Genomic DNA, 27,681 nt, shown 5'->3' on the forward strand with positions numbered 1-27,681 from the left:
CTACTAAAAAATACAAAAAACTAGCCGGGCGAGGTGGTGGGCGCCTGTAGTCCCAGCTACTCGGGAGGCTGAGGCAGGAGAACGAACGGCGTAAACCCGGGAGGTGGAGCTTGTAGTGAGCTGAGATCCGGCCACTGCACTCCAGCCTGGGCGACAGAGTGAGACTCCGTCTCAAAAAAAAAGTTTAATTAGATCTCACTTGTCAATTTTTGCTTTTGTTGCAATGGCTTTTGGTATCTTTGTCAACAAATCTTTGCCCGTTCCTAGGTCCAGGATGATACTGCCTAGGTTGTCTTCCAGGGATTTTGTAGTTTTGGATTTTACATCTGTCTTTAATCCATCTTGAGTTGATTTTTGTACATGGTATAAAGAAGGGGCCCACTTTCAATTTTCCGCATATGGCTAGCCAGTTATCCCAGCACCATTTACTGAATAGCGAGTTTTTTTCCCATTGCTTCGTTTTGTTAGCTTTGTCAAAGATCAGATGGTTGTAGATACGTGGCCTTATTTCTGGCTCTCTATTCTGTTCCATTGCTCAATGTGCTTGTTTTGTACCAGTATCATGCTGTTTGGTTACTGTAGCCTTGTAGTATAGTTTGAAGTAGGGTAACATGATGCCTTCAGCTTTGTTCTTTTTGCTTAGGACTGCCTTGGCTATTTTTGGTTCCATATAAATTCTAAAATAGGTTTTTCTAGTTCTGTGAAAAATGTCATTGGTAGTCTGATAGGAATAGTATTGAATCTGTACATTGCTTTGGGCACTACAGCCATTTCCATGATACTGATTCTTCCTATTCATGAGCATGGGGTGTTTTTCTATTTGTTTGTGTCTTCTCTGATTTCTTTGAACAGTATTTTGTAATTCTCATTGCATATATCTTTCACCTCCCTGGTTAGCTGTATTTCTAGGGGGTGTGTGTGTGGGAGCGGGGAAGGTCTGTGGCAACTGTGAATGAGATTGCCTTTCTGATCTGGCTCTCGGTCTGGCTATTGTTGATGTATAAGAATACTAATCATTTTTGCACACTAATTTTTGTATCCTGCAGCTCTGCTGAAGTTATTTGTCAGCTGAAGGAGTGTCTGGGCCCAGACTATGGGGTTTCCTACATATAGAATCATGTTGTCTACAAACAGATAGTTTGACTTTCTCTCTTCCTATTTGGATGCCCTTTCTTTCTTTCTTTTGCCTGACTGCTCTGGCTAGGACTTCCAATACTATGCTGAATAGAAGTGGTGAGAGAGGGTAGCCTTGTCTTGTGCCAGTTTTCAAGGGGAATGCTTCCAGCTTTCACCTGTGCACTATAATGTTGGTTGTGGATTTGTCAGAGATGGCTCTATTATATTGAGGTATGTTCCTTCAATACCTAGGTTATTGAGAGTTTTTAATATGGAGGGGTGTTGAATTTTATCGAAGGCCTTTTCTGCATCTACTGAAATAATCATGTGGTTTTTTGTCTTTAGTCTCTGTTCATGTGATGAATCACATTTATTGATATTTGTATGTTGAACCAATCTTGCATTCTGGGGATGAAGCCTATTTGACCATGGTGGATTAGTTTTTTGATGTGCTGCTGGATTTGGTTTGCAAGTATTCTGCTGAGGATTTTTGCATTGATGTTCATCAAGGATAGTGGCCTGAAGTTTTCCGTTGTTGTGTCTCTGCCCGTTGTTGATATCAACATGATGCTGGCCTCATAGAGTAAGTTGGGGAGGAGTCTTTCCTCCTCAATTTTTATGAATAATATCTGTAGGAATGCTACCAGCGTTTCTTTGTACATCTGGTAGAATTCTGCTGTGAATCCATCAGGTCCTGGGCTTTTTTTGGTGGGTAGGCTATTTATTACTGATCAAACTTTGGAGCTCACTACTGGTCTGTTTAGGGAATCAATTTCTTCCTGACTCAGTCTTGGGAGGGTGTATGTGTCTAAGAATTTATCCACCTCTTGTAGGTTTTCTAGTTTGTATGTGTAGAGGTGTTCATAATAGTTTCTGATGGTTATTTCTGTGAAGTCAGTAGTAACATTTCTGTTGTAACTTCTAACTGTGTTTATTTGATTTCTGCCGAGATAGAAAACAATGATGTAAGTGTTCCACAGGTTTTTTTTTTTTCCTTTTTTTTTTTGAGTTGGGTCCTGGCTGTATTATCCACGGTGGCCCCAGCCTCCCTAGTAGCTGGGACTACAGGCATGAGCCACTGCCCCCAGCTCCACAGTCTTGTACTTCTCTGTACAATTATACACAATCATAAATACAGACTATTTTAAAATGCTAGTGTAGAACAACCACCTTCTTAGTTGATGAAAATTGTATGAAGTACACATATACTCAGAAATAGTTCTATTCTGAGAGCTACAAAGAAGTTAAACTGATAGTAATCCCCAATGGGTTAACTATTGCTCTATGCCACAATGGAATATGTGTTTTTTCTGTGGTTGTTGCCTCTGTCTCAAAAAAAATTTATAGAATAAAAATAATTACAAATATTTGTCAAAATGATTTTAGACTGTCTGGGCAACCTGTTTAACACTATGAAAAGCACTGGTTTAAAATGGATCAGATGCGCATGTAAAAAACAAAACCATACAAGGATTTGAAGAAAACATGACAAAAAATCCAAGAGCAACAAGAATGACAAATGTGACTATATTAAAATTTTTCTGAATGACAAAACACTGGGGAAAATATTGCAATTTACGTTAGAGGAATAATATCCCTAGTCTATAAAGAAGTCCTAAAAATTAAGAAGGACCAACTATTCACTTTTTTCAAGATAAAAAAAAGGTATGAACAATTCGCAAATAAAATCAAATAGCCTCTGAACTTATGATGCTTTGCTTCATTCATACAAAAAGAAATATAAATTAACATGAATTGAAATACATTTAATCATCTATCTCACTGACAAAAATCCAAGTTCAATACACTGTGTGAAAAAGGCCATAAAATACTCTCCCACATTACTGTTTGTATCAACTTTTTATTGCTGCTGTAACAAATTACCATACACCCAGTGGCTTAAAATGGGCCCTCAACCCCTAGGCAGTCCATAGCCTGTTAGGAAAGCAGGCTGCATAGCAGGAGGTGAGCAGCGGGTGAGTGAACATTACTGCCTGAGCTCTGCCTCCAGTCAGATCAGCAGCAGCATTAGATTCTCATGGGAGCACAAACCCTACTGTGAACTGTACATGTGAAGAATCTAGGTTGTGCACTCTTTATTAGAATCTAATGCCTGATGATCTGAGGTGGAAGACTTTCATTCCGAAACCATCCCCCTACCCCTGGTCTGTGGAAAAATTATCTTCCATGAAACCAGCCCCTGGTGCTGAAAAGGTTGGGGACGGTTGGCTTAAAATAGGACAAATTTACTGTTTTATAGTTCAGTAAGAAAGAAGTGCAATATGGGTTTTATAAGACCAAAATTAGGGTACTGTGTTGGCAGGGCTGTGTTCTTACCTGAAGGCTCTGGGGGAAAATCCATTTCCTTGCCACTTCCACTTCTAGAGATCACCCACATTTTCTGGCTTATGACCCCGTTCCTCCACCTTTAAAGTCAGTCAGAGCCCCTCTATTGTTGCTGTCTTTCTGGTTCTCTCCCTTCAGCTTCCTTCTTTCACTTTAAGAATCTTTGTTATCACTTTGGTCCCACCTGGATAATCCAGAATTCTCTCTCCACCTCAAGGTCAACTGATTAGCAGCATGAACTCCATCTGCAACTTTCTCCTTTGCCAAGTAACCCAGCAATTTCAAATGTTCTAGGGATTGGGACATGAACATCACTGGGGGACTGTCATTGCTACCACACTGTTGAAAACACAAAATGGTGTATCTCCTGTGGAGAGGAATTTGGCTGCACCTAGCAAAAATGCCTACTTAGTTACTCTCTTTGACCTAGTAATTCCACTTCTAAGAATCTATTCCAAAGATAAAACAGCAAACAACAACAACATGAAACAGACTTGTACAAAACAGACATTGTTGCATCATTTGTAACAGCAAAAGACTGAAAATAATACCATGTCCATTCAGAGAACATTGACTGAAGGATTGCAACTATGCAGCTGTTTAAAAAAAAAAAAAAAAAAAAGCTCTCTACATATTGATATAGGATGATCTCTTGGTCAAAATATGAAGTAAAAAAAGATGAACAGTTTTTAATGCTACCTTTTGCACAAGAAGTGAGAAATGAAGAAAACTGATAGACAAACATGTACATGCAATTCAGTATTTTCAAAAACAAATGAGACAAAGCAAAAACTAAAGGGGAGGGAGGAAATGGAAGAAGGGGCAAGGATGGAAGCAAGAATGTACTGTTTTAAACTTTGATTTCGGAACTATAAAATCTTTTACATAGTTTCTTAAAAAATAAATTTTTAGCAATTCTTAAAAACTGTAAATACACTGAAACAAATGAACATAATAAATATCAAATTAGTGGCATAAACATTTAGAGAAAAGAACTACTACAGAGTATTTTCACTGTTACCATGATATATTCTGAGGGCAAAAAGAACCACAACTGCATTCAATATCTTATTAATAGTAAAATTATTTTTAAACTATTATAAGTATATATAAGAAAATATTTAATTATGTAATTGTCAGCAGGAATGAGGATTTTCTTTTCTTTTTTTCTTTAAACATGTCTCTTTCTGTTACCCAGAAAAGAGTGCAGTGTCAAGATCACAGCTCCCTGCAGCCCCAACCTCCCAGGGCTAAAGCGATCCTCCCACCTCAGCCTCCTGACTAGGAGGGACTACAGATGCACGCCACAAGACCCAGCTATTTTTTTTTTTTTTTGTAGAGACAGGGTTTTACCATGTTGCCCAAGCTGTTCCTGAACTCCCAGGCTCAGGCGATTCACCGGCCTCAGCCTCAGAAAGTGCTGGGATTACAGGCATGAGCCATGTGCCTGGCCTAGGAATGAGGATTTTTAACAGAAACTAGAAATGATACATCTATAAAATTCCAAAAAGTTAAATAAAAATCCTGTGATATTAATTGTATTGGAAATGTCAGTATGAATTCTATTTTTTATAACAAAGATTCCCTAGTTCTTTGTACTGTAAAAACCTAAAAGCAATGAAATCCAGTAGCATTGTGTACCCTAAGCACAAAATAACACTTCTCATTACAAGAAACTAGAGACTCCTTAGAGATATGGCTGATTCCAAGTTTGGCACTGGAAGTGTAGTGTGAGTCCAGAAAATCCAGAAAGCACATAAGCTATCAAAGACTGATGATGTATTGTCAAATAGACACAAGAGCCAACCTAAAGAGTGCTCACTGATCAAAACATTGGAAATCCAAGTTTCAAAAAACGTAACGGAAACAACTCAAATGTCCAGTAACAGAGGTATAAACAAATATGGTATATGTGTAAAACAGAATAATATTCAGCAATAAAAACAAACTATTGATATACACCACATGACTGAATCTCAGAAGCACTATGTTGAGTAAAAGAAGTCATGTAAAAGGAATACATAATGTATTTAAATAAAACTCTAGAAAATATAAGTTCTAGATAGGTGGCGATAGGGATGTATTAAAAAGGGGCACAAAAAAACTCCTGAGGGTGATGGAAATGTTTATCTTGATTGTGGTGGTTTACTGCACTTCAACTATACCCCAATAAGATTTAAAAAAAAAAAAAAAAAGAAGAAGAAATAAGTGCAAAGGAGTAAATATATAAAAATCCACTCATTCACCAAGAAACTAAACATAATCATACACCCATGTTGGTCACCACTGAAACTTCCTTAGGGCACAACTTATTTCCTTAAAAATTGTTAAACGATCAAGCATTTATCCTGCCTTTTATGAACTGTATTTCAAGGTAAACAAACAGCTGATGAGACAATGCCTTTTTTAATAGGTGAATTCCAGGCAATAAATGCAGAGAGAAATGATAAAAACAGAAAATCGCCACTGTGCAAGTACTAGTGAAGTAATGAACCTAGGCAATTATCACTAGGTGCTAAAGCCATCATGTGAAAGGTGGATGAGGGATCAGGTGATACTATTTTCACCAACTTGTCAATCTTAGAACAGTAGACTATTCAGACATTATGATGTAATGAAATAGGAAATAAATTGAACCTGAATCTACTCAAGACACTAGATCAGAGCAGTCTAGTATATATACATGCATATACAAGCTACAAGCTGCATATGTAATTTAAAATTTTCTAATAACCACATCTAAAAAGGTAAAAAGAAACTATTGAAATAAATTTTAATATCTTTCATTGAACCCAATATATGCAAAATATTATCATTTCAATTACAACTAAATTAAAATTAAGGAGATATTTTACAATTTTCATATCAACTTTTCCAATTCTGGTGTGCATTTTACACTCCCTGGACATCTCAATTCTGACAAGTCATATTTGAAGTGCTCAACAGCTATGTGAGGATAGTGGCTATTATGTCACAAAATGCAGCTCTAGGGATGAGGACGGTTTACAGAAAATACTTGAGGATACAGGAGCAAGTTAAATGACAGTTTAAGAAAACAAATCCAGGATGTGGGAAACTCCACAGGATAGATGACCTGGTTTCTCCCCTCACTCATCCCTCCAAAATAGAAATCAATAGCAGAAGGAAAAAAGAGGGAGGCTGTTGTAGCATAAAATACTTAAGGGCTATAACAATAAAAACAGTGTAGGGTTTTGTCTGAATCCTGATTCAAATATCAATAATCAAAAAAACACCCAGGAGACAACTGGGGACATCTCACTGCAGATTCAGTATTCAATGATATTAAGGAATTATTGTTAGTTTTGTTGGATGACATAAATACTGAAATATTTAGGGAGAAAAAAACAACTTGCATTTGATTAAAAAAAAGATGTAGGAATAGACTGACCATGACTTGATATTGGTGAAGCTGAGTTATGGGTACATGAAGCTCTTCATACTATTTTATATACAATATACATAGTTTTATAATTCTCATAAAGTTATTTTTAAAAGTACTCACTGGCTGTGCACAGTGGCTCACACTTGTAATCCCAACACTTTGAGAGGCCAAGGTGGGAGGACTGCTTGAGGCCAGGAGTTTGAAACCAGCCTGGGCAACACAGTGAGACACCCGTCTCTACAAAACATTTTAAAAATTAGCAGGACATGGTGGTGTGCACCTGTACTCCTGGCTATTCAAGAGGCTGAGCGGGGAGGAATGCTTGAGGCCAAGAGTTCTAGGTTACTGTAAGCTGCTAAGCACCAGTGCACTCCAGCCTGGATGAGAAAATGAGACCCCCATCTCTAAAAGATAAAGAAATAATTTTTTTAAAAAGCATCCACTTGGTCTAGACTACTAAACAAAGGGCAAGTCCCTCTGAAGTTCCATGATTTGCCCTCCTATGTTACACAGATCACATGAGAATCACACTATGCATGTTAGTATGGTCACTGCAATCAAGTAAATAGGATTTTTTCTTTTTTTTTTTTCTTTTTTTGAGATGGAGTCTCGCTCTGTTGCCCAGGTTGGAGCGCAGTGGCACAATCTTGGCTCACTGCAACCTTCACTTCCCAGGTTCAAGCGATTCTCCTGCCTCAGCCTCCTGAGTAGCTGGGATTACAGGCGCCTGCCACCAGGCCTAGCTAAATTTTGTATTTTTAGTAGAGGCAGGGTTTCGCCATTTTGGCCAAGCTGGTCTCGAACTCCTGAGCTCAGGTGATCTGCCCACCTCGGCCTCCCAAAGTGGGTAGAGGCATGAGCCACCGTGCCCGGCCAGGATTTTTTTTCTCAAAAATACCTAGAAGACCTTGCTACAAGTGTTAGTAGTAAACAAAACCCTTTAAGCTACCAATGTTCTTCTGTTGTTTTCTTATTTCCCTTCTCTAATATTCATTTCCTAATACAATTAAATGTAAATTAGATTTTTATTTCCTCTTTTCATTTTGGAAGGTTGTTAAACAGCTTACCCCAACTACGATGCAAATCAAACTCATTTTACCCTAGCAAATTTGAGGTAAAGTATATACTAACATGGTAAATTACATATGTATTGTCTTCATATCATAGTTGCCCATTCAAACACTCTAGCAACTATTACTTCCTGTCTCGAAAAAAATAAAAATAATTGGTCTTCCTTTCTTATTTTCTCTGAAAAGCCTCCCCAAACTCTCCCAATCCAACTTAATGCGAGTAGACTATTTTTCCACTTTGTTCCACTCACTTATGTGACATTTCACACTCCTGATAGAATTTTCTGTTATGGGCCGGGCGCGGTGGCTCAAGCCTGTAATCCCAGCACTTTGGGAGGCCGAGACGGGCGGATCATGAGGTCAGGAGATCGAGACCATCCTGGTTAACACGGTGAAACCCCGTCTCTACTAAAAATACAAAAAATTAGTCGGGCGAGGTGGTGGCCGCCTGTAGTGCCAGCTTCTCGGGAGTCTGAGGCAGGAGAACGGCGTAAACCTGGGAGGCGGAGCTTGCAGTGAGCTGAGATCCGGCCACTGCACTCCAACCTGGGCGAAAGAGCGAGACTCCGCCTCAAAAAAAAAAAAAAAAAAAAAAAGAATTTTCTGTTATGCCTCTAATCCCTCATTTAGGCTATGTACCCTCTCCAGACGTTCTGTGTTGTGTCACTTAATTTCCCACAGGGATCTCCGCCTCAAGGAGACCAATTCGAATGATATTCAAATATATACCTCCAGTCCTGGTCACTCTCCGAAACTCTATTAAAACTACCCAGTGGACATTTTCCTATGGATATACTAGCATCCCTTCACACTGTCTTAAGCTAAATTAATTTTATCGCTATATCAAAACTTCTGAACGTCCCCCTTTTTTTCACCCTGCAATGCAAATTAAACATCTTTTGACTTCCTTTCCTTTGTTCTCCTTAATTAACGAAGGTCTGTCCATCTTTTCCTTAACATGTTCGTACCTTTTCATTCCTCCGACACTGCCCTAGCTGAGGTTCTTTTCTTTACAACCAGATAACTAACATAATTTCCTAATTTACTTTCTTATTATGAGGGTCCATTTTCTTTCTCTATACTATTATAGTACTCTGCCAACCACTGCCAAATTAATTTTCCTAAACTATCATTCTACTTATCCAATCACCTTGTTCAACAGGGTTTTAAAAATGAAATCAAGACTCCTCTGCTTGATATTCAAGGCCCCTCATGATCTCAAACCAATGTATATTTCCAGTCTTAACTCTTGTAGTCCCTAAGTTTAACAGTTCCTCTTGCCCAATTTGTGCTCCTAACAACAAAGAAACAAACTTGGCACCATTAACAATACAACTTCCTCAACTCAGAATATCCTCTTGTATGTAAGCCTTCCTGAAAGTCACAAATAGGTATCTCCCTTTCTTGTACTTTTATAACACTTAATTGTATATACCATTCATTTTAAGTTCATCACCTCACCTACACTGTAACTCTTTTATGTGTACCTGTTCTCTTTCCCTCCACCGAAAATTTCTTGAGAGTAAAATCATGTCTAATTTAATTTCAAGCATCTATTGGATATCTGGCCCCACTATGCCAAGAGTATATTTTGTTGATTGATAATTAATCACCTTACTTTGTTTAAGTAATAGCTTTTCCTTGTTCTACTATAAACAGATCTGTACACTTTCTGGTGGCTGTATGCACCAGTCTAAACATATGGGTAGGGTCCAGTAATTTTTAAATTTTTTCTCAATAAACTCACGGTAGCTAACATTCATTAGTGATAGCTAGCTGGCCATGGTTAGGCACTTTACATGTATATCTCATTGAATCCTCACATCACCACCAGTGGTAGGCACTATTATCTCCATTTTACGGAAGAGAAAACTAGCACATTTTGGAGATTAAATGTCTCTTCCGTCTCATGTTATCATCTGCCTTTTCCCCTCCAAATCAATTCATATCATTTTTTTCTTAACTTTTTCACCCTTTACTCAATCATTCGTTTTGTTTATTAACGACTATGTGCCAGGTGTTGTGCTGGTGCTGTGGCTACAGAACCCAGGAGACAACCGCGAAGACGGGGATAGAAACAGTAACATCGACGTAAGGGAAGTGAAGCAGAAGCTCACGCTGCCTGCAGACACCACAAAACGCCAACACCCCGCTTCCCCGAAACAACATTCTTCCACCCTCTCCAACTTTTTTCTGGAACCCCTTAACTTCCCAACGCCCCTGAATGTACACTTCACTTTCTCGTGCTCCTTCCTAAGACAGTAGTGTTTTCTTCCCCAGTACCGAGAAAAAAAATAAAAGCAACAACTAGAACTTCTTTCTTACCCTGCCTTGTCTGCAGACCCTGGAGGCCCCTTCCATTTCCCCTTGTCCTTTTCCTTGTCTTTTTTGGTTCCTGCCTCATTGGTCGAGTCGCTCTCGAACACGCTGAACAGCTCATCTCCGAATGCGTCCGCCATCTTTCGGAGCTTTGAGAGCGAATCTCCCTCCTACCCACGATGCCCCGCGACCGAAGACGGTGACGTCTCGTGAAGGTTCAACAGTGGCCCGCAGGAGACAAAAGTAGTCGAGTCGCACGACCAACAAAAATGTTCTCGTGACGCCTTTCTTTTTCCCCCCCTGCTTTCCCTTCCTTTCGGACCAGAAGTGGATAAGCTGCTCAGTGGCTAAAGAGCGAGAGTGGCTCGCGGAGCCTGGCGTGTGGCAGGCAGCTGGCGACTCGAGGAGGCGGAGCCTGCTGAATTCGACCAATTGCGAGGCAGCGGTCGCCCCGGCCCGAGAAGCCCGGATCGAAGCTCAGGGTGGCGGCCCCGGAGTCGGGGAATGTGAAGAGCTCTCGGCTGTGTAGTAGTAGCGCCCGGGCCTGGGCCGCGAAGGATCTTCTGCCGCAGCTGCAACATGGGCGGAAAGAACAAGAAACACAAGGCTCCAGCGGCCGCGGTGGTCCGAGCCGCCGTGTCTGCTTCCAGAGCCAAATCTGCAGAGGCTGGAATTGCCGGGGAGGCCCAAAGCAAAAAGCCGGTGTCGAGGCCGGCCCCCGCTGCCGCTGCCAGCGCCAGGGAGCCCCGTATCAAGCAAGGTACGAGGGGTCCCCCAGCCCCTGGCTGTCTGCCCTGAGACCCTGCTGGTTGTCCTGAGGAAAGGACCTTAGAACCCGGGAGGAGCTTCGGGCCCAACATTTCTATCTCCCAACACTCGGGCTGCTAGCTCCCCATGGGGTAACCTTGTCTTAGATTAAAAGTCGAAGCTCTTTGGGCCTCCAAAATTCTGACAGTAACCCTGTTGCAGCCTGGCATCTCCCTTTTAATTCACACTTTTTCCCCTTCTAAAAACAAAATAATTGCATTAGCTTCTGTTTCAGTAGGGATCCATCCTGAGTACCATCTCAGCTAGCTACGCTAATGCAAAGACGAGTACCGAGTGGAGTTCCTGACCTCCTGGTGCCAGCCAGCCCCATTTTCTGTCTGTTCTTCGTATCATTTTCAGCAGCAATCTAGTGTCTCTATGCGTTCTGGAAAAATCAGTACTTAATAAAAATTACAGGACATACACACTGGTTACACATTGGTTACGTGTAACCTATTGTAAAATTGTCCGCGCTTGTTTCTGCCGCCATGTATTTTTGCTTGCTGAACAAATTGATTTGACAACTCAACTTGTAGATGGCCGATTCCTGCTGCAGATGAGCAGGCCACTATTACGGTTGAGCTCCAAAGTTGAACAATTACATGCTGTTGTGTTCTTCTGGGGTTGTTTGCTTGTACTTATTGGAATATTCAAGAAATATTTGCTGAGCATTTATGTGTATATACGCAAATATTTAGTATGTATCTGATAAGATATGAGGAATGTGATGAGCAAAATAGAGACATCACCTCATGGAGCTTGCCAGTCTAATGTCAGAGATAGGCATTAACTGACAGATAACGCACACAGACATATTTATAGCCTTATAATAGATAAGTGCCACAAAGAAAAGCCTGGGAAGACAGTTTAACAGGGTAATCTAATTTTTCTGGGGATGAGCAGGTATCATGGATAGTGTCTGGAAATGTAACTGTTAAGCTGAGATCAGAAGGATGAAAAGGAGTTAACTCTGTGAAGCATGGCGAAATTAGTATTCCAGGCAGGGATAGTGAACATCATGTGTAAAAATTTTGAGTCAGGAAAGAGCTTAGGGCTTTTGAGGAATTCATAGAACATAAAGCATTGCCAAAGGAGGAAAAGAGATGAGACTGAAAAAGTAGGCAGGTACCAGACCTTTACCTAGAACTGGTGGAAACAGTTATTTGCCTTGCAATTTATTGTAGTGTTTTAGCTACAGAGTTAGTATGCTTGTAATTACAAATACATAGAATTTCTTCCTGACAACTGTGGCAGTTTTACTGTGTGGATCAGCCGCTTTTTTACTTTTCCTTTGTCTTTTACTGACATTCCTGTGAATTATTTGAACTGATAGTCGTTTGTTGTATTCTTTGGCTTCCCTTTCCTCCAGCCCCAAAATGTGACCCTTTCTCAAGGTGTCAATCCTTGACAGTATAGTTCACTCCTAAAGTCCTTCTAGGAGTGTTCATCTATTTCCATTACTTCTATCTTTTCCTTTATAGATGGCCTGTCTTTCAAGCTCAAGTCGGCAATTTATACATTTTCCTAGATCCTCTGACCCTATTTTTTGCAAGCATCTCAAATTTAACAGGGCTAGTACTAAACTACTCTTCTTTCCCCAAACTAACTTTTCCTTCGACTTCCTTGTTTCTGTTTTTCCATATTTCGCTTTGCATTTGTGTAGTTCACACCCTAGTCTAGGTACCTGTGAATTCCTGGAGTACCAACAAAGTCTTTTAATAGGTCTCCATACCTGTGCTCATTTTGCTTCCTCCAGTTGGTCTTGGATATCAACGTCAGACTGGTCTTTCAGAAATGCTGCTTTGGTCGTGTAACACTTCTTGTTTTCTTCCATGGCATCCTCACTGACTTTGCAATGAAGTCCAAATCATTTAGCTAGTTTCTAAAACCCTCTTTCTAGCCTTTTAATATTTCCTCTATTCAACTATAGCAAATCTGGTGTGTTTTCATTTCTCCAAATGGAGCTCTTGGCTTTCTTCTTCTTCGTATTTATTCTTGCCATGTTTCTCTTCATAGTGTGCAATCTGTCCCTAACATCGTCTACCAAAACCTTAAAATATCCATTTCAGAAATGACAACTCCCTTTTGAATTCTACCTGCTATTCACAACTGACGTATCATAGTTGTTTAAATCATTCTTTTTGATAGTTAGGTCTTGCCTTATGATATGTAAAGAATTGTACATTTTATATATCCTACAAAATTACAGGAGGTAGGAACTGTTTTGTGGATATGTGTTAACATTTCCCCAGTATCTACTCCAGTGCTGTGCATATCGTCATGAAGAAAATTTCTTGGATAACTGGTAAGGAAAGTTCAAAGGAATTATTAAGACCAAGAAATCAAGAGAAAAAAACTAGAGGTTATCTACTAAATTTGCACATAACTTTTGGGTTTATTTTGGGGTGCTTTTAATATATAGTATAACATATAATAAATCTATTTTGGAGAAAAAAAGTGGAAAAATGCTCAACTTTGTGTAGTTCCTAATGTAGATGTAATGGTTCTACTCTACTTCCATCCCTCCTTATCTTTCCAGTTTGAAGGATTGTACACAGCACAGCTGGTCAAAATTGTCCTCTATCGTAGAGGTACAAAATTACCAAATGGCTTGCACAATTTGGGGTATTCTTACCACTCTTTTTTTTTCATTTCATTTGTTCTTCAAAGAATTTTTGAAGAGGCCAAATAGGGAGGAGGGTAGGGAGAGGTTCAGTATTAAATAGGATGGTCACGGAAGGAAGGCATCATATAAGAAGGTGACATTTGAGGAAAGGAGGCAGGTAAAGTAGTTACACAGATGACTGGGTAAAGAGCCTTCTGGGGAGAGGGAACAGAAGGGCCTTGAGATGCAAGCCTGGAGTGTTACAGGAATGGCAAGACCTTTCCCCATCTTTCTTTTACTGTCCTCCCCTTTGCCTTTTCTTTTCTTTCTTCTTTCCATTCCTGTGCTTTCGCTTTAGAAGTGCCACTTCATTAGCCTAATTATAATTAAGCTGCTTTATCATGTTATAACTGAGACCAAAATAAGAGGTTCAGTAATTTTTCTCTTCCAACCAAGAGGCTTGTGTTTTTGAAAATTCTTGAACCTAGTTGAGGCTTAAAATTTTAAGAGGGGAATAAGAATGAGGAATGGATGTCACAAATTTATAAAAGCCATTATAATTTTTTTTTTTAGGGTCACCAAAATAGGAAAAGTGCTATGAGGAACAGAAAATGGTGACTTGGTAAAGATTAAATGGAGAACAGAGGGTCTATTTTGGTTTGGAATAGGAATAGCTTCCCTTAGAAAACATTTAAACTGAGATGATCTGCAGAGTATTTGTGGCAGAGGGAGAAACAAGCCGAAAGACCCTAAGGTGGAAACAAGTTTGACATGTTGTAAGAAGATAGTGCTGTGTGGCTGGAGTGAAGGAAGAAAGAGTTAAAATGTGGCTGAAAGTCTGGGAAGGAGCCAGAGCAAGTGCAATGGGAAGTGGGGGCCGGTGTTGGTATTAAGTAAAGGAGAAACTTTAGCTGGTTTACATTTCAAAATGATTAGTCAGGCGGCCCTGGCGGTATGTACTTCCTCATAGGCCTTAATTGCTCAGACTACATCAGTTCACCCTCATCTATTCTCTTGGCACTCTGCACTTCCCCTTTATTACTCATTTGAGTAATTAGTTGCTTACTAATTATATTACTGTTCCAGATTATAAGCCCCATGAGGACAGGGACTGGATCTGTTTACCACCAGAGTCCCTGTTTTGGTCCCTTGCTTGATTAACCATTCTGCAGGTGTACACACTGTTGATCAGAAGGGAATCAGAGTGCTAACAACTCAAAGTGAATGTCTTAGTCATAGTGGGTCATTAACATTGTTTTTTCCTTTAAAATACAGTATAAAAAGAATATGTAGCAAAAGAAAAGAATATTGGGCAATAAGAAACTGATTCTAGGCCGGGCGCGGTGGCTCAAGCCTGTAATCCCAGCACTTTGGGAGGCCGAGACGGGCAGATCACGAGTTCAGGAGATCGAGACCATCCTGGCTAACCCAGTGAAACCCCATCTCTACTAAAATACAAAAAAAATTAGCCGGGCGAGGTGGCGGGCGCCTGTACTCCCAGCTACTCGGGAGGCTGAGGCAGGAGAATGGCGTGAACCCGGGAGGCGGGGCTTGCAGTGAGCTGAGATCCGGCCACTGCACTCCAGCCTGGGCAACAGAGCCAGACTCCGTCTCAAAAAAAAAAAAAAAAAGAAACTGATTCTAGTTGATTTTTTTTTTAATTAGCTGAGTCATTTTGAGGAAATCAGTTTGTCTATGCTTCAACTTTAATGTAATAAATATTTTTGAGAGCCAGCTATATATGTTGCATCGTCCCATGACCTTTCATTTATAAATTTGGAATTCATAATACTTTGCCTTGGAGATACTGCATACTAACATCCTTACTTCCAGTCAGATTTCCAGTAACTTCCACCATCTTTAACACAAAATCAAAAATTGTAAAAGTCTGCAGGCAATAAGGAAAGTAGCTGTCATAAATCTTATGCACTTTACTTGGCAAAAGTGAATGTGGCCCAGTGAATGTTCCTTGATTTCTCTGATCATTTTTCAGAAATTCAGCTCTTTTATTTACCCTCTGGAAGTTTGCAGTATAAGCCCATTTCAAGGAAGTGATACAGTTGAAACTCTTAGGTGAATTGTGTGGAGGAGACAAATGGGAATTTACTTTAATCTTTTCAACTGGGTAAATTAAAAACCAACCAGTTTGTTTTTTTGTTTTTGTTTTTGTTTTTGAGATAGGGTCACTCTGTCGTCCAGTGGGTCACTACAACCTCTGCCTCCCAGGCTCAAGCAATCCTCCCATCTCAGCCTCCCAAGTAGCTGGGATTACAGGCACAAGCCACCACACCTAGCTAATTTTTTTGTATTTTTTGTGGAGATGGGGTTTCACCATGTTGCCCAGGCTGGCATTTTTAAAGGAATTTACAGTCTTACTCTTGTCAGTAACACATCAACTTTGAACTGTTTCTCCGTGTAATCTTCGTAACGGACTGCTCATCTATCTGTAACTTTTTAAAAGGGTTATAACTGGAGTCTCTTGATGCATTTGGGGACCTCTAAAACTGCATGGTAAATTTGTTCACAAGCTTACTATAATTGATAAGATCCCCTAGGAATAGTTAAAGACTACTAAATATATAGTCTCCTTTATGACCGTTGACATGAATTTATGAGAGAGATTGCTAGAATTAAGGTAAAGTTTGAGACTAGAAGATAAGGAAATACTATACCAGAGTTGTTATTATCTTTTTACATATGCCAGGTAGCTTTGGGTACCTCCGACATAACTATAGCACAGCACTAATTCAGAGAACCACAAATGTTTCTCTTTCAGACTGCCCACATGTACAAGTTAATTTCAAGTAGTTATTCTCAAAAACTTTTATTCTTTTAAAGTATCTAATTATATTAGCTACCATCTTAAAACGAAGAACTTAATGTAACCCAGCAGAGAGTAAAGTCTTTGACTTTAAAATCATAAGAACATTTAATGTTTAAATGTCTCAAAGTAGAAAAAATACTTTTTTTATTTTAAGGTGTATAAAAACCATGCAAGTAGATTTATGATTCTGGAATCATTCTCTTTTTATTTATTTATTTATTTTTTGAAATGGAGTTTCACTCTTGTTGCCCAGGCTGGAGTGCAATGGCGCAATCTCGGCTCACTGCCACCTCCACCTTCTAAGTTCAAGCGATTCTCCTGCCTCAGCCTCCCGAGTAGCTGGGATTAGAGGCATGCGCCACCACGCCTGGCTGATTTTGTATTTTTAGTAGAGATGGGGTTTCTCCATGTTGGTCAGGCTGGTCTCGAACTCCCAATCTCAGGTGATCCACCCACCTTGGCCTCCCAAAGTGTTGGGATTACAGGCGTGAGCCACCACACCTGGCCTGGGATCATCCTTATACAGCAGTGGTTCTCCAAGTGTGCTCAGTAGGTCCTAAGGAACCTGAGATTTGTTTGCCAAGGGCTCCATGAAGTGAAAACTATTTTCATAATAATTCTGAGATGTTATTTGCCATTTTTCATGCTCATTTTCTCATGATTATGCAGTGAGGTTGTCCAGTGGCTACATGATGTGTAATGTTACAGCAGATTGAATGCAGAAGCCAGATGTTATGAACTGAATGTCTGTGTCCTCCAGAAATTCGTGTGTTTTTCAACATACCCACAGTGTGGCTATAATTGGAGATAAGGACTGTAAGGAAGTACTAAGGTTAAATGAGATCATAGGGATGGGGCCCTGATCCAACAGGATTAGTGTCCTTATGAGATACCTAAAAGAGCTCAGTTTCTCTGAGTAAGCACAGAGAAAAAAAGCCATCTGAACATATAGCAAGATGGTGGCCACCTACATGCCAAGAGAAGAGGCCTCGGAATGAAACCTACCTTGCTGATACCTTAATCTTGGACTTCCCAACCTCCAAAACTATGAGAAATAAATTTCTGATGGTAAAGCCATCCAGCAGTCTGTAGTATTTTGTTGTGGCACTCTGAGCAGACTAAGATACCAGGTATTAAAGAGATTTGCAAAAATGGAAATTTTTTTTTTGTCTTGAAAAATATAGTCATTTCATCAAAAGCATCATTTATATTTACGTAACGGGTTTATTTTTATTAATATTATTGTTTTGTTGAGGTTCTTTTGTTTGTTTTTTTGAGACAGAGTCTCGCTCTGTCGCCCAGGCTGGAGTGCAGTGGTGCAGTCTCGGCTCACTGCAACCTCCGCCTCCTGGGTTAAAGCAGTTCTCCTGCCTCAGCTTCCCAAGTAGCTGGGATTACAGGCATGCATCACTAGGCCCAGCTAATTTTTGTATTTTTAGTAGAGATGGGGTTTTGCCTTGTTGGCCAGGCTGGTCTCAAACTCCTGACCCCATGTGATCTGCCTGCCTCAGCCTCCCGAAGTGCTGGGATTACAGGCATGAGCCACCACACCTGGCCTATTATTTTTATTATTAGAGACAGGGTCTCACTCTGTCGCCCAGGCTGGAGTGCAGTGTTGCAGTCACAGCTTACTGCAGCCACTACTGTAGCCTTGAACTCCTGAGTTCAAGCAGTTTTCCTGCCTCAGCCTCTGGGACTTCAGACATGCTACCACGGCTGGATAACTTTTGTAGAGGCGAAGTCTCACTATGTTGCCCAGACTGGTCTCAAACTCCTGGGCTCAAGGGATACTCCCACCTCAGCCTCCCAAAGTGCTGGGATTACAGGCATGAGCCACTGTACCTGGCCAGATTTATTATTTTCAGTGAATGAATGAATATTTTAAAATTTCCCTTTTAATTTATAATATGCTAAGTATCAACAGACATAACCCACATAAACAAAAACTATTTGGATCCTCAGGAATTTTTAAGAGAGTAAGGGGTCATGAGACCAAAAGTTTGAAAATAATGTGTATTGCTTCCTGGTTACTCATTGTTAGAGGATTGAGACTAGACAGCATTTCTGTTCACTGGAACAGACTTGGCAACTGTAGTGGGTTGAGTGAGTAGTGTCCCCCCAAATATTCATGTCCACCTGGAACCTCAGAATGTGACCTTGTTTGGAAATAAGCTCTACATGTCTATGGAGCTTGAGATGAAATTATACTAGATTTAGGATGATCCCTAAATCCAATGATGAGTGTCAAGAGAAAGGAGAGGGAAATTTGGACCCAGAGACAGGGAAGAAGGCCGTGTGAAGGAGGAGGCAGAGACTGGTGTTATGCTGCCACCAGAAGCTGGAAGAGGGAAGGAAGGATTCTTACCTAGAGCCTTCAGAGAGGGTATGGTCCTGCTCACACCATGATTTTGGACTTCTGGCTTCCGGAATTGTGAGAGAATAAATTTCTGTTGTATTTAGCCATCAAGTTTGTGGTAATTTGTTATGGCAGCCCTAGGAAACTATAGCAACCCTGGACTTCAAGGAGATAAGATGATAGAAACTCCCACCTCCCTTTTCACTTAGCATACCACCTTCAAGAAAGAGTGCTTTTTCTTTAAAATTGTCCATCTACTCTGCCAACCATCATATCTTCTGAGAAGTTTTGCCTCAGCTAAGTGCTAGGAGAAAAGCATCAGACTAAAAGATCGGAAGATAAAGATAGATTTAACCTAAAAGATATGTAGGCATTTGCATTTTATGAGAAACTGATTAACATGAAGGAATGCTAATTGGCAAAATGTTTAAAATTTAGAGAGGATATTGCTAGCTACTAGATTGAGTTATTTGGTGAAGTATTGGGGGGGAAAAGCTGAAATCAAATATTTAATATTTAGCATTCTTTAGAGGAAAATTAAAATAATGTAATAGATATTAATCATTAAATTGCCTTGTCTATTTGTGTTATTTACAGGTCCAAAAATTTATAGTTTTAATTCTGCAAATGATTCTAGTGGTCCTGCAAATCTGGATAAATCTGTTTTGAAAGTAAGTAACCAAGGTTTTGAGTCATTTCCAGAAATGTTCCCCCCTTTTTTCCCCAAAAAAAGATGTATCCTTAAATGTAAGAAAATGATGGAGTATTTCAAATTTTTGTAAATAGTACTCTAAGAGCTAATCTCTACTGAAAAGAAGTAAATCATACACATATGTTGAGAGACTGTAAGAAATGAAGGAAGGTCTGGTTAAGATCTAAACTTCTAAGCATGGCATATACATTTTTTCAGGTCTGTCTTAGAATACCTTTTCATCCTCCTCTCTACTACTATGATCTTTATTTAATATTTTAGTTCATGGGACATCTCATGAATATCTCTTTTGTTCTTCTAAATCTGTGATTTTACAACTTCAAGCTTTTACCCATGTACTCTCTGCCTAGAGTGCCCTTATTTCCCGTTTTTGTCAACCTCTGTGACCTCTATGAAGTCCTTTATAACTCATCAAATTGATTTTCTTGGTGATTCTGCTATTACTTGATATATCATTTTTGAGAATTGGCATGCTGGGTTATAATTTGTCTCTTTATATATATTTTTTGGGCTAGACTGCGAATTTCTGAATTATGTTTTTGGGCTTAGTTTATAGTAGGCATTTAGTTAAAAAAGTAATAAATGGAAGATATTTTTGTAAGTAGATGCTTGTGTACTTTTAGGTCAAAAATAACAAAAGAACAGAAAATAAAATGCCTAGTAGGAAAAAGTAGGAATCAAAGTCTAGAAGCCAAAAGAATTTGTGTAGCTTCTTATTATATATTTAGTTTTCAGTTTTACTTGTTATACCTCTTTTTAGTGTAGCATTCATTCTTTTAGGTTGTGTGCTTGCGCTGGTTTACATTAAGGCAGATTTCTGGGCTCCCTACAAGAATTCTGATTCAGTATGTTTGGGATAGAGCTTAGGAATCTGTCTTTGTGACAGCAACCCAAGGGTAGTCCAAGGACAATGTCTTGTGACATTGCCCTTGAGAGGCTTTTTCTTGCCATGTGTTATCTTGTTGCTTTTTTCATGCCACATTTTTTCTTAAAGAAATGATAGGAATGTGGTCAAATGGGTGGTAGTCCAAAAAGTGATAATTACTGTATCTGATTTTAGCTGAAATTTTGGGGTTGGTTGGCAGGAATATAGAAAACAGTATGATAAGCTTTTAATTTTTTAATAATTTAGCTTCTAAATGATATGACCTTTTTGGCCTTAACAGGTGGTAATTAATAACAAACTAGAGCAAAGAATTATTGGAGTGATCAATGAGCATAAAAAGCAAAATAATGACAAAGGAATGATTTCTGGAAGACTTACTGCCAAAAAATTGCAGGTATTTTGCAAATTTTTTTAACTTCCTTAGTTTTAGTGAAGCATTTTTAGACAGCTCCTCATGTGAGATAAAAAATGGCTGTACAACTTCCATTGAGATTTTATGTAGATCATGTCCATCTCTTAGAGAAGGAATTGTGCACACATTAAATCAAGGAGGTGCAAGTGCACACATTAAAATGGTGATATGAAAATTAAGGTATATCCCCAGAATTATACTATTTAGCACCTACTATGTTAGATTCTGTGCTGGGCACTTTGTTTACATTTTCTCTGATACAACAGTCCTATGAGGTAGATGTATTTGGTCCCATTTTTTCAAGTGAAAGAATTGAGGCTTGCAAAGATGACATAAATGATACTGTAAGGTTACTAGTAAACAGGGTCTGGATTTGAACCCAGCTCTGCCTAACCATAATGATTATGCTTTAGAAAGTATGTTAAAATGCTTTATCTTTATGTATAAAGATATTCACTGGACCACAGCTTGTAATAAACAAAAAAAAATATTCTAAGTGTTCAGCCATAGAAAAATATAAAATAAATTAGGATATGTCCACCCAATGGAATGTTATGTAACTATTCAAAGCGATGATGCAGAGTTTCTACTAACTTTGGAAGGTGCTTATGTCATATTATAATGTTAAGTGAAATCTATTTTTACAAAATCATGGAGAAATGACTAAAAGAAATGTACTACATTTAGTATCTTTGGACAGTGAAAATATGAATAATTTCTCGTGGTTCTCTTTTTTAAAGATCTCTGGTTTCCAAATTCTTAATTCAATAAACACATTTCATTTTTAACTGAGAAAAAAAAGATTGTTTTGAAATTATAATTTGTGTCAAAGTTTCTGGTTTAAAATGAATGGAATAGTTAGTAATATAGGAAGGGAACTGACAAATGTGACTTTTTTTATATTTGCTTGTCATAGGATTTATACATGGCTTTACAAGCATTTTCATTTAAGACAAAGGACATTGAAGATGCCATGACCAATACACTCTTATGTGGAGGTGACCTTCATTCTGCCTTGGATTGGCTCTGTTTAAACCTTTCAGATGGTAAACAGTATCATTAAATTCTTTCAGTTTCTAAAACCTTTTGAAGTCATTTTGGTATTTGTATCAACCTTTTGGCTCATACTCATATTTTTTCACTGTCATAATTATTTACTTTTAAAGTGTTCTTACCTTCTGTTCTTTTCAGGATATTTTCCTTAGAGATTGTGACCTATGCAAGAAAATACTATGTTTTGTGTTCAGTTGTTGATTGATATTTTGCTATGTCCTTAATACAAGATTTGCGTGTCTCCTGGTTTTTGGTTTAGAAATTAGGACTGTCGGCCGGGCACAGTGGCTTAAGCCTGTAATCCCAGCACTTTGGGAGGCCGAGGCAGGTGGATCACCTGAGGTTGGGAGTTCGAGACCAGCCTGACCAACATGGAGAAACCCCGTCTCTACTAAAAATACAAAATTAGCTGAGCGTGGTGGCACATGCCTATAATCCCAGCTACTGGGGAGGCTGAGGCAGGAGAATTGCTTGAACCTGGGAGGTGGAGGTTGCAGTGAGCTGAGATCGTGCCATTGCACTCCAGCCTGGGTAACAAGAGTGAAACTCTGTCTCAAAAAAAAAAAGAAATTAGGACTGTCCTTGGATATATAGTATTTTATTAAGCAGAGGATCATGATTGTAATCTTTGGCAACAATTTGGAGTGCAAATGGCTTGTGGTGACTAAGGATACTACCACATGCTATGGCAGACAGCCAAAGAGTGGGAAGGATTAAGATCTTATGACAATTTAGGAGCCTAACTTTGAGGGTGAAATAATGACCAAATAGAAGAGGGTTAGCTATCATCTGATGAATATGTTCACTTCTAGTTTGACAAATAAAACCAGGTTCATCTTAGGATTTCTGTTCTTAGGAGATGAGGGAATAGAAGAAAATTAGGTGCTCTGAGTCTAAACAAGGTTTACAAATGCTTAACAAATATTTGTGTGTTTTATGTATCATATGCCTGTTTATTTTCAGCATCGTTTCTTTTATTTTAAGATGCACTTCCTGAAGGATTCAGTCAGGAATTTGAAGAGCAACAACCTAAAAGTAGGCCTAAATTTCAGTCTCCTGAAATACAAGCCACTATTTCACCTCCATTGCAACCTAAAACCAAAAAACATGAAGAAGACCCTAAGATTAAGGTAATTTAAGAATTAAGCATTTAAAGTTGTGTAAAATCAGAATGGAGCACATGTAACTGTTCAAAAAGTATAAATATTAGGTTTCTGTAACATTTTTACTTCTTACAAATAACTAATTGGTTTGCCAGACTTTTCTATCACTGTCTGTTTTAGTTATCATTATATAACAAACCACCCCAAAATGTAGTGGCTTAAACCAACTATTGTTTCTCATGATTCTGCAGTCTGTGCTGGGCTCAACAAGGTCGTTCTTCTGTTCCAGGAAGAATCTTCCAGGGCTGGGACATCCAAAGTGGCTTCTTCACTCCCATGACTAAGCTGGAGGCTAGCCAGGCATCCCTCTGTCTACGTGTTTTTTCTACATGACTAGCTTGGGTTTCCTCACATATGGTGGTCTTAGGGTGGCTGGACTTCTTATGGCATCTGGCTTCCAAGAATATTTTAAGACAATAAGCCAAAATGTACAAATTCTTATTAAGCTCCTGCTTTATCATTCTTGCTAATGTCCCATTGACTGAAGCAAGTCACATGACCAAGTCCAGAGTCTGTGGAAGAAAATCACAGATGAATGTGAATAATGGGACTGTAATTCATTAAGGCATTACACTTAAATACTCTGCATATTGTAAAATGTCTATGGAAAAAATAATCCTCATAAAACCAGTGTTTTTAAGGAATAACAGTAGTTTTTAACAGTTCTCATTTCATTCTTTTTTACCACTTTATATAAATATATTCTTTGGATTTTGCAATTGTAAATTTCTTAATGTTGAGGTCAATTTATTTGTCCTTCACTGAGCAATAAAGAATAACAGCTTATATATGTCTGCTGTTTTTGAGTGTGAGGAAATTGTAAAAGCAGTGACAAGATAGTTTTGACACCTTTTTCTAACTTTGGTTTTTCAGATATTTGTTTTCTCTTTCTAGCCAAAAAAGGAAGAAAAAAATACGGAAGTAAATATGAAAGAGTGGATTTTACGATATGCTGAACAACAAAATGAAGAAGAAAAGAATGAGAATTCTAAAAGTTTAGAAGAGGAGGAAAAATTTGACCCTGTGAGTAGAAATTTGTATTAGGCTTCTAACTGGATGTTCCTAAGTAAGATATATTTACTTTTCTGAGCCTTAGTTTGCTCATTTGTAAATTGGAAATGTACCTCTAAAGGGCTGATGTGAAGATTAAATAAAATAACACTTAGGTAAAAACTTAGCAGAAAGTTAACTGCTCAAAAGATGTTAATTACATTTCTCATGTTTAAAGAGATAATCATCAAATATTTTAAAATGATTTTTATGAGTAAGGAGCATGCTAAATTCTTTAGGTAATATTAAAAAGGCACATTCCTTTACAGAAGTTCATGGTTGAGAGAGAATAACATAAGACACCATATGGTAAGATAGAAATATAAGGCAGAAAATATACTAAGTCAAAAAAGCAAGGTATGGGAAATACTGTAAGATATATATATCTGACAAAGGACTTTTATACATAATTATATAAAGAAGCTTTAAAAATAGACACCTCACAAAAGTAGATTAAATTAGAGAAATGAAAATGAAAACTTAAATGAGATACCACTATATATCCATCAGAATGGCTAAAACTAAAAAGATCAGTAATACTAAATGTTAGGAGGAATGTAGAGCAACTGGCATACTCATATTGCTAATGGGAATGTAAAGCTAATGGAAATGTAAAATGGTACAGCCACTTAGAAAAACTCATCCTTTCTCATAAAGTTAAACAAATACTTGTCATGTGACCCAACAATTTTATTTCCAGGTATTAAGAAAAATTAAAGGCCGGGCGCGGTGGCTCAAGCCTGTAATCCCAGCACTTTGGGAGGCCGAGACAGGCGGATCACGAGGTCAGGAGATCGAGACCAGCCTGGCTAACACGGTGAAACCCCGTCTCTACCAAAAAAATACAAAAAAAACTAGCCGGGAGAGGTGCGGGCGCCTGTAGTCCCAGCTACTCGGGAGGCTGAGGCAGGAGAATGGCGTAGACCCGGGAGGCGGAGCTTGCAGTGAGCTGAGGTGCGGCCATTGCACTCCAGCCTGGGCGACAGAGCAAGACTCCGTCTCAAAAAAAAAAAAAAAAAAATTAAAACATTTCTTCAGAGACTTGTACACAAATGTTCATAGCAGCTTTATTTGTATTAGGCAAACACTGCAAACAGCCCATATATCTGTCAACAGGCAAATGGTAGATGTTGCAGAACAGCATGTGTAATCTGATGAATTCGTTTGTGTAAAAGAGAAAATACATATAGCTACGTATTTGCTTTTTTACATAAGCAAAGAAAACATCTGGGAAGAGACACAAGAAGCTGTTACTGGTGATTAGGACCAGGGTGGTATAGTGGGATGGAGAATTCTTCTTTATATTCTTCTGTATATCTAAGTTTTTTAAAACCTTGTTCCTGTATTAAACTAATATAAGTGAAATATTTAGGGAAGTATAAGTCTACTTTGAGATTTGGAGAAAGAAGAGGTCTCTTCTGATTGGAGCATTAAGTCAAGACTTCAAAGAGTTGGGACCTAAAGGGTGCGCAGAGTTCAGACAGGCAAAGAAAGATGGGAAGATGGCCCACATGTGTGAAATACTGTGAACAAGGGTACAGATGTGGAATTGTACAAGGAGTCTTTCAGTAATAAAAAATGGATGAGCATATGTAGAGATAAGATGTACAGATGAGTACTGGTAGATAGGAGTAAACAGGTGAGTTCACCTGAGACTGGAAGATTTCGATGTCCAGAAGGTGATTTTGACACTTTTCCTTGAAAGTAAAGAGCCACTACAGATTTAGGGGCAGGTGACTGACAAGAAGAATGATATTTTAGGTCAAGCTTAGTAGTATTCGAGGTGGTCTGGAATATTGAGTGATGTTTAGGGCAATTTGGAAAGTGTAGGGAGGCCATTATAGTAGCTATTGCACTTGCTCAGGTATGAGATAATAAAGGCTCATATCGGTAATTGGAAAGGAAGAGAAACATTTGTAAAGCAAGAATCAATAGAAATTGGTGATTTACGGAATATAAAGGCTAAGGAAGATTTCTTCAGAGAAGATATACAAATCACCAGTAAGTATATGAAGAAATGCTCAACATTACTAATCATTAGGGAAATGCAAATCAAAACCATAGTGGCATACCACTTCACACCCGTTAGGATGTCAGCTATCAAAAAAACTGCAAATAATAAATGTTAACAGGAATGTAGCGAAATTGGAACCCTGTGTACTATTGGTGGGAATGTAAAATGGTGCAGCCATTGTGAAAACGGTTTGGTAGTTCTTCAAAAAATTAAAAATCGAATTACCATATGATCCAGTAATTCCATTTCTGGGTATGTACTCAAAAGAATTGAGAGCAGAGTCTTGGAGGAGATATTTGTACACTGTGTTCATAGCAGCATTATTCACAATAGCTAAAACGTGGAAGCAATCCAGTATCTACCAATAAAACAAATGAATAGGTAAAATGTGGCATGCGCATAAAACTGAATAGTATTGAACCTTAAAAAATAAGGAAGTTCTGGTACATGCTACAACACGGCTGGACCTTGACCAACTATATGCTAAGTGAAATATGCCAATCACAAAAAGACAGATACCATATGATTTCACTTATATAACGTCCCTAAGTCAAATTCATAGAGACAAAGTAGAATGGTGGTTGCCAGGGGCTGGTGGGGGATGGCAGAATGGGGAGTTAATGCTTAATGGGAATAGAGTTTCATGTTTGCCAGATAAAAATGTTCTGAAGATGGATGGTGGTGATGGTTGTACAACGTCATGAATGTATTTAATACCACTGAACTGTACACTTAAAAATGGTTAAGATGGCACATTTTATCGGGGAAAAATGTGCCAAAGATGGCAAGAGGTGCGTAAATGGAGGGTATCACTGCCAAGTACAGGAAAGATGGAAAGGATAAGTATTATATGAGTGAATTTGAGGTGGTAGCTAACCCTTCTGTCTGTTACACTGATATTTGTATTGATATTTGTCTCTACACAAAATGGTACCAAAATTCAGCTAGATATGCTTGCTTAATTGTCTCTTTTTCCTTCTTTTATCAGTTATGTTTCCTTCTCCAGTCCATAGTTTTATGCTTCTAATCTGCTGTCACTTATTAACCTAAGGGGGAGAAAAACAGTAATTTGAGTTTAACTTTAAACTTCTTAGTTTTTACTCAGGAGTCAAGTCATGTCCTTGAGGGTTATGACATCCATTTTCCTCAAAAGCCATTTTTTTCCTGTCTTCCATAAGATAGAGATTATGTGAAGTTAACTTTCAGATGAGTATTATTATAACTGCATGAATAATCCTTTAAACATACATACTTAGGAAACGATTTTTTTTTTTTTTTTAGGGACAGAGTCTTGCTCCATCACCCAGGCTGAAGTGCAGTGGTACTATCTCAGCTCACTGCAGCCTCTGCCTCCCAGGTTCCAGTGATTCTCTTGCCTCAGCCTTCTGGGTAGCTGGGATTATAGGCGCCCACCACCACGCCCGGCTAATTTTTGTATTTTCAGTAGAGGTAGGGTTTCACCATGTTGGCCAGGCTGGTCTCGAACTCCTGACCTCAGGTGATCCGCCCGCCTTGGCCTCCCAAAGTGCTGGGATTATAGGCGTG

General features: G+C 38.8%; 2 protein-coding genes across 3 annotated transcripts in view; one reads left to right on the top strand and one right to left on the bottom strand.

Moving 5' to 3' along the window:
• The window catches only part of SKIV2L2 (superkiller viralicidic activity 2-like 2 (S. cerevisiae)), a 128,290-nt gene extending 117,630 nt beyond the window's left edge, over nucleotides 1–10,660 (bottom strand). Inside the window, exon 1 of one of the 2 annotated variants that reach the window (XM_011996753.1) lies at nucleotides 10,261–10,660. In XM_011996753.1, coding sequence (XP_011852143.1) covers nucleotides 10,261–10,394 — 134 coding nt within the window. In that variant the 5' untranslated portion in view covers nucleotides 10,395–10,660. The remainder of the gene's footprint in view (nucleotides 1–10,260) is intronic. The other variant, XM_011996754.1, reaches the window with a different exon arrangement.
• A 24-nt stretch (nucleotides 10,661–10,684) lies between these two features.
• The window catches only part of DHX29 (DEAH (Asp-Glu-Ala-His) box polypeptide 29), a 54,229-nt gene continuing 37,232 nt past the window's right edge, over nucleotides 10,685–27,681 (top strand). The window contains exons 1-6 of the mRNA XM_011996757.1: nucleotides 10,685–11,014; nucleotides 19,444–19,517; nucleotides 20,725–20,838; nucleotides 21,773–21,902; nucleotides 22,894–23,039; nucleotides 23,967–24,095. Coding sequence (XP_011852147.1) covers nucleotides 10,834–11,014; nucleotides 19,444–19,517; nucleotides 20,725–20,838; nucleotides 21,773–21,902; nucleotides 22,894–23,039; nucleotides 23,967–24,095 — 774 coding nt within the window. The 5' untranslated portion in view covers nucleotides 10,685–10,833. The remainder of the gene's footprint in view (nucleotides 11,015–19,443; nucleotides 19,518–20,724; nucleotides 20,839–21,772; nucleotides 21,903–22,893; nucleotides 23,040–23,966; nucleotides 24,096–27,681) is intronic.

Source organism: Mandrillus leucophaeus, unplaced genomic scaffold (assembly GCF_000951045.1).
Source record: "Mandrillus leucophaeus isolate KB7577 unplaced genomic scaffold, Mleu.le_1.0 Scaffold523, whole genome shotgun sequence".
Classification (NCBI taxonomy): domain Eukaryota; kingdom Metazoa; phylum Chordata; class Mammalia; order Primates; family Cercopithecidae; genus Mandrillus; species Mandrillus leucophaeus.